This window comes from Lutra lutra, chromosome X (assembly GCF_902655055.1).
Source record: "Lutra lutra chromosome X, mLutLut1.2, whole genome shotgun sequence".
NCBI classification, from domain to species: domain Eukaryota; kingdom Metazoa; phylum Chordata; class Mammalia; order Carnivora; family Mustelidae; genus Lutra; species Lutra lutra.
In genome coordinates, this window is record NC_062296.1 from 88,565,626 (window position 1) to 88,583,055 (window position 17,430).

The 17,430-nt window shown below is 40.7% G+C and overlaps 1 protein-coding gene across 1 annotated transcript in view; it reads left to right on the plus strand.

The window, feature by feature from the left end:
- The window catches only part of FANCB (FA complementation group B), a 385,712-nt gene that overhangs the window by 43,668 nt on the left and 324,614 nt on the right, over positions 1–17,430 (plus strand). Inside the window, exon 10 of the mRNA XM_047715290.1 lies at positions 13,475–13,601. Within this exon, the coding sequence (XP_047571246.1) occupies positions 13,475–13,519 (45 nt within the window). The 3' untranslated portion in view covers positions 13,520–13,601. The remainder of the gene's footprint in view (positions 1–13,474; positions 13,602–17,430) is intronic.

Consider the following 17,430-nt stretch of genomic DNA (forward strand, 5'->3'; position numbering starts at 1 on the left):
TGGGAGAACCAATATTGTTAAAATGTCCATACTTTGCAAAGCATCGAAAATTTAATGCAATTCCTATTAAAATAGCAATGGCATTTTTCAGAGAACTAGAGCAAATAATCTGTATGGAACTACAAAGAACCTGAATAGCCAAAACTGTCTTGAAAAAGAACAAAACTGGAGGTATCACAATCCTAGATTTCAAATATACCACAAAGCTATAGTAATCAAGACACTATGGTACTGGCACAAAAAAACGACACATAGATCAATAGAACAGAATAGAGTCCAGAAATAAGCCCACATTTTTATGGTTAACTAATCTATGACAAAGGAGGTAAAAATATACAACAGGAAAAAAAAAACCCAGTCTCTTCAACAAATAATGTTGGGAAAACTAGACAGCTACATGGAAAAGACTGAAACTGTACCACTTTTCTTACACCATACACAAAAATAAACTCAAAATTGATTAAAGACCTAAATGTGAGACCTGAAAAATTCCTAGAAGAAAACACAGGCAACAATCTCTTTGACATCAGCTCTAGGAACATTTTTCTAGATATGTGTCCTTTGGCAAGGGGAACAAAAGCAAAATTAAACTATTATTAGGACTATCCCAAAATAAAAGTTTTTTTACAGTGAAGGAAACCATCAAAAAAAAATGACAAGACAACCTACTGAATGAGAGAAGATATTTGCAAATGGTGTATCCAATAAAGAGTCAATATCCAAACTACATAAAGAATTTAACCCCCCCAAAACCGTACAAATAATCTAATTAAAAATGGGCAGAGGACTGAAGAGACATTTTTCCAAAAAGACATATAGTTGGCCAACAGACACACAAAAAGGTGCTCAACATCACTAGTCATCAGGAACATGTAAATCAAAACAAGAATGAGACATTACTTCACACCTGTGAGAATAGCGAGAATGAAAAACACAAAAACAAGTGTTGGCCAGGATATGGAGAAAAAGGAACCCTCATGCACTCTTGGTGGGAATGCAAGCTGACGTGGCCACTGTGGAACAGTCCAGAGGTTCCTCAAAAAATTAAAAATAGAATTACCATACAACCTAGTAAATCCACTACTGGATATTTACCTAAAAAAGGCAGAAACACTAATTCAAAATATTTGTGCACTCCTATGTTTATTGCAGCATTGTTTACAATAACCAAGATAGAGAAGCAACCCAAGTGTCCACTGGTAGATGAATGGATAATGAAGATGTAATAAATATGTATATACAGTGGAATATTACTCAGCCATAAGGATGAAATCTTGCCATTTGCAGTGACATGGATGGATCTAGAGGGTATAACGCTAAGTGAAAGAAGTCACAGAAAGACAAATACCATATAATTTCACTCATGTGGAATTTAAGAAGCAAAAGTGAACAAAGGAAAAAGAGACCAAAAAAAAATCTGATTCATAACTATAGAGAACAAGCTGGTGGTTGCCATTGGGGAGGTCCGTGGGGGGATGTGTGAAAGAGGTGAAGGGGAATAAGAGTATACTTATTTTGATGAACACTGAGTAATGTATAAAACTGTTGAATTGTTATATACATGAAGCTAATATAGCACTACGTCAATTCAATAATAAAAAGAGAAAACCCCCCAAATGCCCATGCCCTTTGACAAAGAAATTCTACTTCTAGGAATTTCTAAAATTCCTAAGTTATATTTTCAAACGTGTGTGTTTGTGTGTGTGTGTGTACACACCTGTTTTCTTCGCCTTTGTTTATAATGTCAAAAGAATGAGAACTGAATGGAATGGATGAAATAAGTTGCATACATGCATTCAGGGCTGCTCTGTGCACATGCGCACAAGGAGCTTGCTCTCTATGCAGTGATAGGGAAAGATCTCAACATATATTGTTCAGTCAGTAAAGCAAGATAAAGATAATATATGGTAAAGATACACTCGCTTCTTAATCTCTGGAATCTGATTGGTACTTACTTGGAAAAGATGTGATTAAGTTAAGGAGGTTATCCTGGAGGTTGCAGAGGGGCTCTAAATGCCATCACAAGCATTTTTTTTTTAAGATTTGTTATTTATTTATTTGACAGATCACAAGTAAGCAGAGAGGCAGGCAGAGAGAGAGGGGGAAGCAGGCTCCCCGCCGAGCAGAGAGCCTGATGCGGGGCTCGATCCCAGGACCCTGAGATCATGACCTGAGCCGAAGGCAGAGGCTTAACCCACTGAGTCACCCAGGCGCCCTCATCACAAGCATTTTTATAAGAGAGAGGCAGTGAGTGGTTATATGCGGAAGAGGTGAAGGCACTGTTACCAGGGAGGCAGCCGATGGGGGTCAGAAACTGGAAGGAGGTGAGGAGCGGTCTCCCCTAGAGCCTCTGGAGTGAGCGTGGCTCAGCTGACACCTTGATTTCCTTTCAGTGACACTGAGATCAGACTTCTGACCACTAGAAATTTGGGAGAATAAACTTCTGTTGTTTTAGGCCCCAAGTTTGTGGTACTTTGTTACAGTAGCTGTAAGAAACTAATTGAGAAGCTAACAAAGGTCATTACCTCTTTGGAGAATTGGGTGATTGAAGTAGAGCTGGAAGGAAGATTTTTCACCAATGATCTTTTTGATCTTTTTATGGTGTTTTTTTTTTAATTAAAAAAGATGAATACATTTATATTTTAAAATATAAACTGTTAAAAATTAATATCTCATTCAATTCAACATTTCCCCCCTCTTCTGAGTTTGGGCCCAGCCCCCAGGTCTGTAGAGCAGCAGCGAGGAAGGGGAATAGGTTCGACTGGGGACCTTCCTATACTGTGCTGTCCTGGCTGGCTCCTGACATGGAGACTTGAGGCAAAGAGCACTCCCTATGGATTGGTAGCTGTTGGGACCTCTGTTACCGAAGCAGGTCCTAAATGCAGGCTCTGTATTTCACAGCTTGTGTGTGTGAGCTTTTTGGAGATCATTGTGGAAGCTTCAGTACAGCCACATTTCATGATCAGGGTGAGAAATGACTTCTTAGGACTCCACTTTAACTGCTGGCTTTTGAACCTTGGGAAGCAGCACGCTGTTCCAGTGTCTTTTCCCACACTGAATAATGGATGCCTTTTCCTCTGGATATTTACATAACCAAAGGACTTCAGTAGGTTTTATAGAACAATAAAGATCAGTTGCAAGGACACCACCCGCCCGCCACAGGTACCCTATTCGATATCTGCCTTGACAGGTCGTCTGTCATGCAGACAGTCCCAAAGTTCTGCCATTTTGATGCCAAAACATTCCTCAACTCCATTAACTTTTCTGGCCACTACCTTGTTTGGGCCTCATCTTTCACCTGGATTACTGGGGCGGTTTCCTAACACCCCTGCCTTTTATTACCGCTCTCCCATCTACTCTCTGGATGGCAACCAGAGTACTCTTTCCAGACACAGAGCAGATCCTGTCCCCTTTTTGTTTACAACAAGTGCAGTGCTTCTCGTTGTCCACCTCGTGAACCCCTGACATGTTTTTACAAAACTCTACTTTTACATGTCTTCTTTCCCTGCCTTCCCCATCGCTCACGGATCCCTTTCCTTCTCTCCTAGTCCTATCCTCCCGTCTTCCAACAGGAGTTTCTTGCTGCTCCCTTAATCCCTTTGACCTATCCTTAATCCTCCCTTGAAGGAGGAGAGAATGTACCCATGAGAAAGAAAAAAACATCAGGATGCTCTCATGACTTCTCACTTTGGGAAATCACCTCTCTTCTCATTTTCCTAATAAATCAGTGTTTCTTCTAAAGAAGCTGGAGGTAGGTGATGGTCACTGAATCAGTCAAGATATGACTGTGACATTACCTGTCTAAAGACTCAGGACCCTAAAGGATGACGGGATATCAGATACCCATGGACATCAGCTTTGGGGGCTTCATGGACCCCCAGGTGATAAGAAAAGCCCCATTTAATATCATTTTACATTAGTTGAACTTGGCCTGGTTATGTGACTGTATGAATTTGGAGCAGGCTAAAAGAGAACTGAAATAGTCATCTTTTAAAATAACTAGGTTATATATGTCATAGATTATGTTAAATATCTTGTCCTATTCTATGGAATATTTTATGCCATGTCAGATGTCAGAAAGATAAGTCAACTGTATGACAGAGGGGTAATTTGTTAGAGGGCAACATTTTATGAATATGTATTTTAAGATGTAATGAAAATAGACACTTTTTCTTATGCTTTACTGGCCTTTATCAAGCTTATATCCTTACCATGGAGCTTTGCTTCCCACAAGATTTTTTTTCTCCCTCTCTTAAGGGCTTTCTGTATTGATACACATAACCTATTACCAACCTGTGGTACAATTGCGGTGTATTTCAACTACACTGATGTAGTAGTTTCTTACCTAAAAATAGTATTTTAGTTATTGTAGAGATTATGGAGTTTTGAGAATCAAAGCTGTTTATGGTAAAATGCCTTAATTTTCTATATCTGCTTTTATCTTTACAGTAAGAAGAGAAAGTTGTAATAGACCAAACTCATCATGATGCTTTTAGTAATGCAATGAAAGAGTATTTTAGGCACTCAGAATATATCTCTGAAATCCTTGATCTGTATTAATTTCAGAAAATATTCAGATTCTCCTACTTTGGCTTGACATGTTTGTGGAATTTTTTGGGAGACGATTAGATAGCTGAGAAGAAGAGAACACAAACAAAAAAAGCATATTTAAAAATTTTTAGATCATTTTAGAGTTCTGAAGGGTTGTAAAAATAGTACAAAGTTCCTGTGTACTATTCCCCCAGTCTCCTTATGTTAACATCTTTCATAACTATAATAAAATTCATTTTAATAAAAATACTATTTTCATATAAAGATCTGTATAGCTGAGATTATTGCCATCTGTCTTTCTAGTTATCTTTTTTATTTTATTTTTTCTAGTTATCTTTTTTAGATTTGAACTTCAAGAATGTAAACTACAGGGCTAATCAGATTTGTACCGTGGCAAAGGTGATTTATTATCACCACTCCATACTTAATAGTTCAGTTACTTGTGATATTATATTTTATTAGGTTTTATTCATTTGTGTGACATTTTTATTCTGTACCTCCTATGGATTAAACTTTTACAAAGTCCCTGCCCACAAAGAACTTCCCTTCTAGGTGGGAAACATGAAAAGACAGAACAAATGAGATGGACAGTTACAATACAATATGAGCATGATGGATGTTCCAATACAATAAAATTACTTCAGTAGTTAAGGGAGCATACAAGACATGACTCTAACCTAGTCTTGGAGAATCAGCAAAGACTTTCACTGAGGTGGCTTTAAATTGTGACATGAAGAGAGTAGGAAGTATATCAGTAAAGAATAGAAGGGAGATTATTTCAGGCTGGGGAAAAAGAATGAGAAAGTCTGGGAAGTGAGAGATGGGAGAGGGAGAGAGGGGAGAGGAGAGAGAGAGAGAGAGAGAGAGGTTACTTGCCAGAAAGGGAAAGTAAATTAGTAAGCAAGGACTAGGAAAGGGACCGGTGAGCAGTGGGGAAGGCAGGGGAAAAGGACATGTAAAAGTAGAGTTTTGTAAAAACATGTCAGGGGTTCACGAGGTGGACAACGAGAAGCACTGCACTTGTTGTAAACAAAGAGGGGACAGGATCTCCTCTGTGTCTGGAAAGAGTACTCTGGTTGCCATCCAGAGAGTAGATGGGAGAGCGGTAATAAAAGGCAGGGGTGTTAGGAAACCGCCCCAGTAATCCAGGTGAAAGATGAGGCCCAAACAAGGTAGTGGCCAGAAAAGTTAATGGAGTTGAGGAATGTTTTGGCATCAAAATGGCAGAACTTTGGGACTGTCTGCATGACAGACGACCTGTCAAGGCAGATATCGAATAGGGTACCTGTGGCGGGCGGGTGGTGTCCTTGCAACTGATCTTTATTGTTCTATAAAACCTACTGAAGTCCTTTGGTTATGTAAATATCCAGAGGAGAAGGCATCCATTATTCAGTGTGGGAAAAGACACTGGAACAGCGTGCTGCTTCCCAAGGTTCAAAGTTAAGGAGACCTGTAAACGTAGGCCAGGAATACCTCTTCAAGAACTAGCAGTAGACATGGGCAGTGACATCTGTAAACAGGACTGAAGCAAGGGGGTTGCTGAGCAGCCACAGAGACAAGGGTTTTGGAGTTTATGGGCAAGGGCTGGTTGGGGCACAGTCTGTGGCTGGTGCTGGACCCTCCTTCAGGCCTCACTTCCTGGTGGTGCATGATATGGCATTCCTCAAAACCAGAGATGGGTGCTTGACCAGTCTTTCCAGCAGTCAAGCATACAGGACCTGTTTACAGCAGCAAAATTGTGTGAGAAGTCTGTCAGATACCAGTTATCTAGCTGGTTCCCCACTTACATGAAGAATCAAAACCATCCTTCCCAGCCTGATCCCACTCCTTGGATTGAGGAATCCCTGGAGGTCTTGGTCAATTATGGGGAGATGTGATATAAAGGGAGGAAGTGGACTTGCTGCTACCAGGAGGGGTGGAGGCTTGAATGTAAACTTGTTTATGTCTGTATTTCCCCCGTGATGGTGAAACAGGTGATACCGGTTCCATTTGGGTGTTAGGAGTGAGGAGAGGGAGGAGTCAAGGATGTTTCTTAAGATTTTGTTTTGGGATCTGCGCCAACAATAACACCATTCCCACATGTAGGGAATTTATTTCCTATCCCTGTTCTACACTTGGCCAGGCTTTAGGCTTTTATGGCTCTATCAAGACACTGGACAATAACTAACATTTGCACAGTACTTTATCATTTGTCAGGAGCTTGCACAAATATTATCAGATGTGCTGCTTTCCAGTGCCCTGAGAAGTCCACCAGGCAATCCACTATTTCTCTGTTTCATAATAAGGAAATGAAAGCTCAGAGAGGTAGACCAAGTTGTTCAATGTAATACAGCTAAGAATTCCAGCTCTGAATCCATTTCTTATAATTTAGTCGAATACTTGTTCATTTATATATCCATTCTTTATTTCTTTTTTAAAAATACATACATATATGTGTGTGTGTATAGATATATATATTTAAAGATTTTATTTATTTACTTATCAGAGAGAGAAAGAGCACAAGCAGCGGGGGGAGCAGCAGGCAGAGGGAGAGGGAGAAACAGGCTCCCTGTTGAGCAGAAGGCCCAACACAGGGCTCAGTCCCAGGACCCTTGGATCTGAGCCGTAGACAGATGCTTAACTGACTGAGCCATCCAGGCGCCCCTGTTTTTTCTTTCTTTTTTTTTTTTTAAAGATTTTATTTATATATTTGACAGAGAGAGAGAGAGATCAGAAGCAGGCAGAGAGAGAGGAGGAAGCAGGCTCCCCACTGAGCAGAGAGCCCCATGTGGGGCTTGATCCCAGGACCTGAGATCATGACCTGAGCAAAAGGCAGAGGCTTTAACCCACTGAGCCACCCAGGCGCCCCCTATTCTTTATTTCTTATACAAGTATTTATTGGGTACTTCCTAGACCCGTCACTGGGCTAATCTCCAGAAATACAAAGATGTGCATGATACGGGTCCTGCCCTGAAGGCTTGGCACAGGCAGATGTGTTCATAAGTAGGGAAAATGCAAGCAGATTTCTCCAAGAGAGTAGAGGTGTTGTAAGGGCCCAGAGAAATTCACGAGTCAGCTCCATTTTCCCAGAGGGATATTTTAACTGGCACATAGATGACATGTAGGAGATATCAGGTGGCGGGGAAAGAAAGACACTCCAGGCAACTGCTTTCCCTTATTGTGTGTTCCATGGTTCTCTGATTTCAAAATCTTGAATGTCATTGAGAGAAGTGTAAAGTTAATGAGACTGAGTTATATCTTTTATGAAAAATTTGGGAGGAGAGAGGCAAAGATTGAATTGAGGGAGAACATTGTTTTGTACAAATGGTTAGATTTAATGAATAAATTCTTCCTTTAAAGATCTTTTTTTTAAAGTCAGTTACGCAATAGAAGGAATTATGTTTCTAAAGTGGGTAATTATCTCTATTGTATTTCACAGTTTGAACTCAGAATACTACGCATTCCTTCAAATTATAAGGTAGGGGAAATGGAAGTTTCATAACTAACAAATAGAAAAGTGCAGTTGTTCACCAGGGTAGCATTAAAAATCTCTTGTTAGAGCAGGTGAAAGTATGGTGGGTCCTTTTGATCCTTAATGGAAAATACTGTGACATTTCTATGGGAAGAGAAGTTCTAAAGTTAGACCTTTCTATCCTAATTCAATTTGAGCACTACTCCTTTCAAATGTTAAATGGTATAATGTGTCATCAATGTCTATTGAACTGAATGTCTTCTGAATTTTCCTGCCTCATAATTTGTGGTTTTTCTGTCCTCCCATACCCATCTCATTGCAACAGCCCATGGGCAGGAGAGCAACACCAGCTGGCCTCCCAAAGCCCTTCGCCAGCTCCTGCACCATCACTACTGTATAGAGGAAGATGTCTCCATTATACCAACTCTGCACAGTGCTCACGTGTCTTTTCCCTCTAAGCTAGGAATCGAATTACTTGGTTGTTGTTAGGAAAGGTAAGAAGAGCACTTTTACATATGGCGAATGAAACTTGGAGGAAACGGGATAGGATTGAGACTGATCTATTTCCAAGGCAAAAAGCACTGTCGGTGACACTGTACATGACTCCTGTGGTGTAGGACAGAGACACTGCCGCAGGCAGAGCCATCTGGGAGTCAGTCTTGGCTGTGAGCCTAGCAGTGCATTCTTCCAGCGCAGCCCACCTGCCTTCTCTCTAGAATGTGAACACCTAGACCTTTGTCTCAGTAAATGCTGGTTGAGTGAATGAGGCCGTGGAACAAATCTAACCTGTCTGGTTCAGTCTCTTTGCCCATTGGAAGCATTTCTTTGAAGACTTATCTAACCCTAGAAATCTATTGTTCCTGGAGTGGCCAGTGTCTTTTCACTCGAAATACCTCCCTGGATGATCTCACTCACTCAAATGGTTTGATCTATCATCTATTTATTGGTAAATATTAAACTTAAAACTTGGAGTCTCTGTCTCCTTCTGCCTCTCCCTCCCCTTCTCTCAGGTCTGCTCCCTTCTCCTCCTCCATTCTTGTTTTCCGTAATAATTGACCCATTACATTCCCAGGAGTTCACTAGGAGCTTCAAGTAATCTGTGAACTCCAGGGGCACCTGGCTGGCTCAGTCTGTAGAGCAGGCGGCCTTTGATCTCAGGCTCCTGCGTTTGAGCCCCACATTGGGTCTACAGATTACTTAAAAAAGAAATAAGTGAAAAAGCAGAGACACAGAAACGTTCTTTTTAAAAAAAAAAATCTGTGAGCTCCTGAAAACCACCATGGAATATAATTTCCCCTGTTAAATGTGTGTAGAGGATAGAAGAGAGACAAAACAAACACAAAACAAAAACCCAACATAACACAAAGCAAGCAAAACCCAGGTCCCTCCGAGGTCTTCAGCCGGGGTTCTTCTGTGTCCTGGCCTTTCTTCAGCCTAGTCCGTTCTCCTGTCCAGCAAACAGCTTCTCAGATTCTTGCCTCTGCCTCATTCTTTTTTCCTACCTCCACTTCTATCCCTCATTATTTCACATTTTATTTACTATGCTAAACTGTCCGTTTGTCTCCCTGACTTTGTTGTATTTTTTTTTATTTCTCTGTTCTATTATTGATTAGTCTCCCTAGAAATCTGTTTTTCTCATGATATCTTCTTCCTTCTTGGCAACTCGCGTAGAGCGGCTCTGTGCTGTGTCCTAACTCATATGCATTTTCCCTCCAGATACCCTGAGTCTGCCCTCCTGGGCCTTACGTCACCTGAGAACCCGCCTTTAGACCTGCACAGCCTAACTTGTAACTACTAGCTACATGTATGCTTGAACCCTTGAAATTTGACCTGTAGTCCCAAGGAATCAAACTTTTATTTAATTTTAATTGATTGACATTTAAATTTAAAAACTGAAGCAGTTTTGTCAAGGTGGATGTGAATATTAACAAAATGATAATTGGTATTTGATTCAGTTACTGGAAAACTTTAAAGTATGTTTGGAACAACTTCGGTATGTGAATTCATCTTTTCAGTTACAGATCTTATAGTATCTAAATACAGACCAGATATTTCTGATGAATTTAACACCCAAGATATGAGATATGCTCTAAGTGTAGAATACACATGAGATGTCAGAGACTTAGTATGAGCAAAAGGATGTCAGGTATCTCAGTAGTTTTTGTATATTGAACTTTGTATATTGAAATAACGTTTTGGATATATCACATTCCAGAAAATATATTTTTATTTTTTTTAAAACATTTTATTTATTTATTTGAGAGAAGAGAGAGACAGTGAGAGAGAGCATGAGCGAGGAGAAGGTCAGAGGGAGAAGCAGACTCCCCGTGGAGCTGGGAGCCTGATGTGGGACTCGATCCCGGGACTCCAGGATCATGACCTGAGCTGAAGGCAGTCGCTTAACCAACTGAGCCACCCAGGCGCCCAGAAAATATATTTTTAATATGAGTTTACAGGTATACATCATTTTATTGAGCTTCCTAGTGTATGTTTCACACAGTGAAAATTTGTGGCAATCAAGCCCACATTGAGAAGTCTGGTGATGCCATTTTCCTAGCAGCCTTTGCTCACTTTGTGGCTACATTTTGGTAATCCTCGCGATACTTCAAACCTTTTCATTATGACTCTACTTGTTATGGTGATCTGTGATCAGGGATTATGACTTACTGAAGGTTCAGATGATGGTTAACTTTTTTAGCAATAAAGTGTGCTGTAATTAAGGAATGTACTTTTTTTAGACCTTATGCTATCACATGCTTAACAGACTACACACTATAGTGTAAACAGAACTTATATACGTACTGGGAAACCAAAAAATTTATGTAACTCACTTTATTGTGACCCTTGCTTTATGGTCTGGAATGGAACCTACAGTGTCTCTGAGATATGCCTGTAATCTGTTGCATTTTGCATTTTTTTTAAATGGGACTACTAGAAAATTTTAAATTACATTGTGGTATGCATTATATTTCTATCAGACACTGCTGTTCTAGAGCAATTAGGCCATTTTCCTTATTCTCCCCTCCATTCAACTTAAATTTTCCAGGTCAGGCTAAATTTTTATTATTTCCTACAACTACCCTTTCCCCTATCTTCATAAATAACTCATACTTGTAAGATAATCTATTGAAATGAATGGCTTAGAAAATGTGATCCAGGCTTCCACCCCCATTCGAGAGTTTTCTAAGCTTGTTCTTTGCATCTGGGACATCTTTGTTTTCGTTTCCAAAGTCTGTATTATCCTTTGGGTCCAACATGGGTGACCTGCCTTACCCCTGTGCAATCCTTGACCATTTGCCATGGGTGGGTGTTTCTTATCTCTCAATTCCCAGAGGACTTAGAGTTGGTTTCCATATCCTAAGACTCATTGCCATACCCCGTACTGCTTTGCATCACTCTGGTTTCTTACATGTAAATCATCCCTTCCCTTCTAGAAAGTTCAGTCATTTGAGTTAGGCATCATGCTTTCTCTCTTCTTTGACCCACCTACCAGATCTGAACTATTTTTTTAGCAACACAGAGGCTCAGTAAAGACCAGTTGATTAATAAATCAGTGTGGAAAAATTCCATATAGTTGAAGCACACCCTTACTGAGTTTCCAAATACTAAATTTGGCAATTTTAATTAATTAAAGAAATATATTTGTATTTTCAAAGCTGTACCTTAGTGGAAACAGAGCTTGCCATCAAGTCAGCAAAGTAAGGCTTTAGTTCTAGTTCTGCCTCTGTGGGCACGTGGCCTTGGTAAGTGCACTTTACCTTTCTGTAGCTAACTTGCTTCACTTAGACAACAGATTAGCTCATCTAGCTCATCTCTAGGGTATATGGCAAATTACATAGTTTATAAGTCTGTGCTGGAAATCTTTCTCAAATGCCATACACAGTACTCTGAATTTTTTAAAATGGAACATGCTGAACAGATATTAGCAGTTTTTAAAATGTCAGAGTCATTAGTCATTATTAGGGATGTCAATTATTATGTACTGACAGCGTAAAGCAGCTAAGGGGTTATTGTGATGTGTATGGCTGTTTACTCTCCAAAGCATGTGGTTCTCATTTTTTAATTAATGTCTGCTATTTAATTTTGTCTTTTAATGTCAGACTGTCACCTGTCACTTATTGGTGATGCCAGTTCTGCCTGTATTAATACCTTCCCTGTACTCATTCTACCTAATTTGGGACTTGTAACCTAAGGTGATTTGGGAAAACCCAGTAATGATAAGCTCATCTGACTTACATCTGAAATTGGTCCTTTCATCCATCAGCAACCATGGACTGGGTGCCTGTACCTGTGTGCGAGGCACCAGATGGTGCCCGGGCTAAAGAAAGAATAGTTTATGCACCGTCTTAACGCACTTGGGGGACTTCCCAGTGAGAAACGTGTCTAAACATTGGTGCAAGGGCTTCTGCAGGCCTTTTTCTTCATTTCTTATTTTCCAGTCCCTTTTCTGATGGCTGCATCTCCCAGACAAGCCACCTGCAGGTAATACAGAGCTTAATAGTGACAGTGGTAAATCAACACAGTGAGGAATTCTCCCAGGAATATGCAGAGACAAGTAACACAGGACAGAAAGTGCAGAAATAGACTCCATGTTTATATAGGAACTGGCTTTATATAGAAGTGATTTCCTTAAACAGAGAGAAAAGGAGGAGTTGTTTATTGCCTCATTTAATCCTTACAATAAGCTTGTGAGCCAGGTCACATTATTCTCCCTATTTTATAGATAGGGTAAAGAAGAGATTCACAAGTCTTGGTGGTAGATCTGGGAGAAAGTGTATTCTCTTTGTTCTGTTACTACCTGTCCTCAATACTGGGTTATTCCATGTGGTAAAGAATCTGAACTCTTCCTAGTGCTCAAAGGAAGCAAATAGAAAATATTCTTAACCAGTTTTCAATGTTACCCCCAGGGATATTTAACAATATCTGGAGACATTTCCGGTTGTGACAAGTGTAGTGGGAGGGTTGCTATTGACCTCTAGTGGGTGGAGACCACAGAGGCTGCCAAATATCCTGAAACATAGGACAGCCCCCAAGAAGGATCTGGCCCAAAACATTAATAATGCCAAGGTTAAGTAACCCTGCAGTAGATAAAAGAAAACTCTTAGTCCTTCACTGGTTCTGTAGATTCATTTAAAATAAATAATGTATTCACAGTCTGTTTTTCATTCCCTTGGGGGGGGTCACACCATACTGAAGCAGGAAACAAGTGGGAGGAAGGTGGGAAAAGGCTTCTTATGCTTAGAAATATTGGAGATATTTTCATTTTATCTTTCCTATAGGAATACAAGTAAAAGCTAAAGATCCACTCACTGTATATCTACAGTAGACATGACTAATATTTGCCATCAAGATTTCCAAGCCTCCACTTTTTGGTTGGGTGCACATGCCCTCTTGAAGTTAAATGTAGTCATACGACTGAAATGTGAGTTGTGGATGGAAGCCAGTTTATGATTTTCCATGTTCTCTTCCTAGGCCACAACAATCACAGGAGTATATATTGGGATGGAGAAACCATAAAATCTAACCAATGTGGAAAATTGTGCCAGCACATGAGGAACAGCAATCCTGCCCAGTCTCCCAGATCTCCTAAAGACTTTGAGTAAGACATAATCTTTTGTTGTGTTACACAAGTGAGAATTTTTGGGTTATTACTTAAGCATATTCTAACTTATCCCAATATACCCGAGTTAATGAGCAAGTACTCTGGAATTCTTGAACACAAAAACTTCTGGGTTGTTACTTTTGTCTTGGGAATCAGGATATATTAGTATTTCATATACATATTCATTCCCACTGTTTTGTCAAATTCTGATTCACATTGAGGTCCTAGAGAGATGTTAGTCTCTATAAAGCTTCAGTGACTTTGCTTTAAGCACCAGGTGTTCTCACATATAGTTGTTGGGTGGGTATGTGAAGGAATATTTTTTTAGGCTTTGGAAATACACCTTATGTTTGAAATGATTTCTTTTGGCATTAGAATATGTTCTGATTAGCGACATCCCAAGTTTGATGACTTTTACCTGCTTATTATATAAATTATCTTATGTAAGCTATAAGGTAGATTTTATTTAGTTTCCTGAATTTCTAGATTAAAAATTAGGAAAATTCTAGTACAGTGATAATCAACTTCTCCCTCTTTTCTTCCGATCACTTTACTCTTTCTTTCACCGTAATTTGAATCAAAACCATATCGTTATTTCTGGGACCTTTTGGAAACAGTACACTTTTTTTTTTTTTTTTTTTTTTGTAACTTAAGGATCCGAAGATGAAAGACCAGTCTTTTCTATTAATGTTAGCATCAGGACTTTTGTAATGTTACTTTATCTCTACAGTCCAATGTGACTTTTGCCAACCCCTTCTCTAAGTGTGTTCATTTTAACTTACACCAAACATAGTTATTACTGCATTTATTTACCTGCTCAAGAAGATTTACTTCATTGCCATCTTATAACTTTGTTGTATCAGCTGTAAGTGTAACCCCAGGGTCATCTGCCTGGAAATTGCCCAGTCTTTCTGCCTTATGGGAATTGCGTCGCTTTTCCCTTGGATGTCAAGTAAACTGTCCTGAGACACAATGCCTCAGGTGGTAGAAAATCTAACGTGCCCATCAACCTGTCTGAGCGGTTCTCCACATCTGACTTGCTTGTGGTCAGTCCATGCCGTGGCCTCTTTTCTTGTCACCCCCTGAACCCTGGCAGCTGCTGTCTTCTTTTCCATACCACCTGTGCTGTCTCCATCGCTGCTTTACCTCTGGCTTGGATTACTGTTCTGCACCGACCCAGAGTGCTTCTGGGACAGATCTTTTTAGAGGGTTTAGGGGGAATAGAGGAGTATCACGACACAGAATAGTCAAGACTCGCCCTATAAAATGGAATCACAGGCACTCCAGTTCTCAAGAATCCCTTGGCCAGCCCTTATCACTGGGAATTGCTCAGTGGGTGTCTCTTCTCTGGTCCCAGCACGTCCCCCCGATACTGGGCTTTCTTTCATTATTACACTCTCTTCACATGGCCCCTTCCCTCGTTTCTCAGGGCCCTACTCATTCTTTACCCAGTTCTCCCTAGAAACCCATAATTGCCCTTACTCTAGCATATACTATAATTTGACTTTCCCAATCTTTGGGGCAACCCTGGTCCTGCTTTTTCATTTTATAAACTTCAGCCAGACACTCTGCCAAACAAAGGCCATCTACTCCGGACAGACACCCTTCAGGAACATGTTTTCAGATTAGCATTTTCTTTCATCTGTCACACTGTTAAGAATGAGAGCTCCTAATTTCTCAGTGAGGAGCCAGCAACATAAAGCATCAAGGCATTTACAAAGCCCGAGAAGGAGTAGGTGGGCTTTTGTGGACAACAGCAGCAGGTGAGAGTACGGCTAGGTTGTGGAACTGCAGCTGATGGGATCAGAGCGGTCAGGGCGCCATGGAATGGAGACTCTTGGGAAGTATCATGTGGGCAGAAGGTTATTACTGAAAAGTGTAAGGAGCAGAACATCACACTCAAAACCAGAATGATCACTCTGGCTTCAGTCAGAGGGCCACATTAGTGTGGAATCAGAGAGAACAGTTATAAGACTTTTACTCCAAAAGGAAACATAAAATGCCTGGGGCGAGGCAGGACAAGGGTAGTGGGGAGAAATGGATTTGAAGCTATGAAGAAGGTGGGATTAAAGCTGGATGGGCAGATGAGTCAGTGGAACCTGGCTTGAGCAATTTAGGGGGTGATGGTATGCCCTGTGAGATAAGGGGATGAGGGAGGAGGAGCACGTTGTGGTGAGGATGGAGAAACTGAGGGATCCGGTTATGCGTGGTTAGTTTGAGGTACGCTCTTGCCGATGTTGAGTAGGCAGCTGTGGACTCACAGGTGCTGGCACCTACACACTTACCAGACTTGGTTTTAAATATTCTTGAGGGTCATGAGATTGCCAAAGCACAGACATAAATCAAGAGAAGAAGGAGTTGTGTTTCAGATGAATCATGTGGCCCGTAGGCAAGATGCACACATCTACTTTTTAAAAAATTTTTTATTTCAATTCAATTTAATTAACATATACTGTATCATTAGTTTCAGAGGTAGAATTCAGTGACTCGCCAGTTGCGTTCAACATCCAGTGCTCATCACCCCAAACCCCCTCCCTCAGGCCCCTCTCCCAGTCACCCCATCCCCCTACTCACACATCTACTTCTTGAGGAATGAGGAGAATTCAAGAAGGTTGGGCTCCGAGACAAAGGGGGAAAGTCACGGCTAGTAGGATGAGAAGGAGGAGGAGACAGGTGGGGTTTGAGTCGCCAGAGCGACACACAAAACCACTAGAAAGTCAGGGCTGGGGCTGGCTCAGGGAAACAAGTCCAGTCTGTTTTGCCAAACTGTTGCCTTTGATTTCTCAGCTCTGTTAAATGGGGCAGAACTGAGAAGCAGGCCGTTTTGAGTTTGCTCTACTTTCTACAAGCACCCTGTTAAAATCGGCAGAGGTAGGTAGCTCTGTAATAATCTGCAAAGGGATGGAGGTGACTAATACACTTGGAGAAACAGGATAAAATCTAACCCACATCAGTAGAATTATAACTTTGTTGTCTCTACATGCTGTGGGTGAAAAACAAGCATGGTATTTGAAGGCAGAAACATGCTAAATTTGCACTTCTTCGTTTAATTTTTCTTATTTTAATTTTGCTGATGTCTCTGTGATGTTCCCCACCACCCTCCATCTCCCCCAAATCTTGGCAAGCTTCTTCTCCTTCACACTCCTTTGCCACCGCCCCCCACCAACTCCTGTGCCTTGTACACACACCCAAAGAATTATTATTAGGTAATTTAACTCAAAAAGTCATTTTAGGATGTGATTTCTTTTTTGGTAAAGAAACACATGGTGATCATTTTAAAATTTGGAGTGGCTAAAGGAATTTTTGAGGTCTTTAAGACAACTGATTAAACTGGAGTCTTGTTCTGCACTAACATATGCCAGCACCAAGTTCATTGCTGAAATCCAAGTACCATCTGTGCTTGGCCCTAACACCATACATGCCTAAGGTTAGTTGACAGGTCTCAAAATCCCTGGGTGATCTGCACGTCTTATCCTTAAGAATAAAAATCTCGGGGGTACCTGGATGGCTCAGTTGTTAAGCATCTGCCTTCAGCTCAGGTCATGTTTCCAGGGTCCTGGGATTGAGCCCCACGTTGGGTTCCCCACTTGATGGGAAGCTTGCTTCTCCGTCTCCCACTCCCCCTGCTTCTCTTCTGTCTCTCGCTGTGTCTCTCTCTGTTAAATGAATAAATAAAATCTTTTTTTAAAAAAAGAATAAAAATCTCTCCCTTTAGGGGATCTTGAGCCTGAATTGTTCAACTATATCCTTTTGGTGTACATAAAACAGTAGATTTCTTAGAGTCCAGAGACAAATTTGTGAGGTTGGAACCACAGCGTGGCCCAAC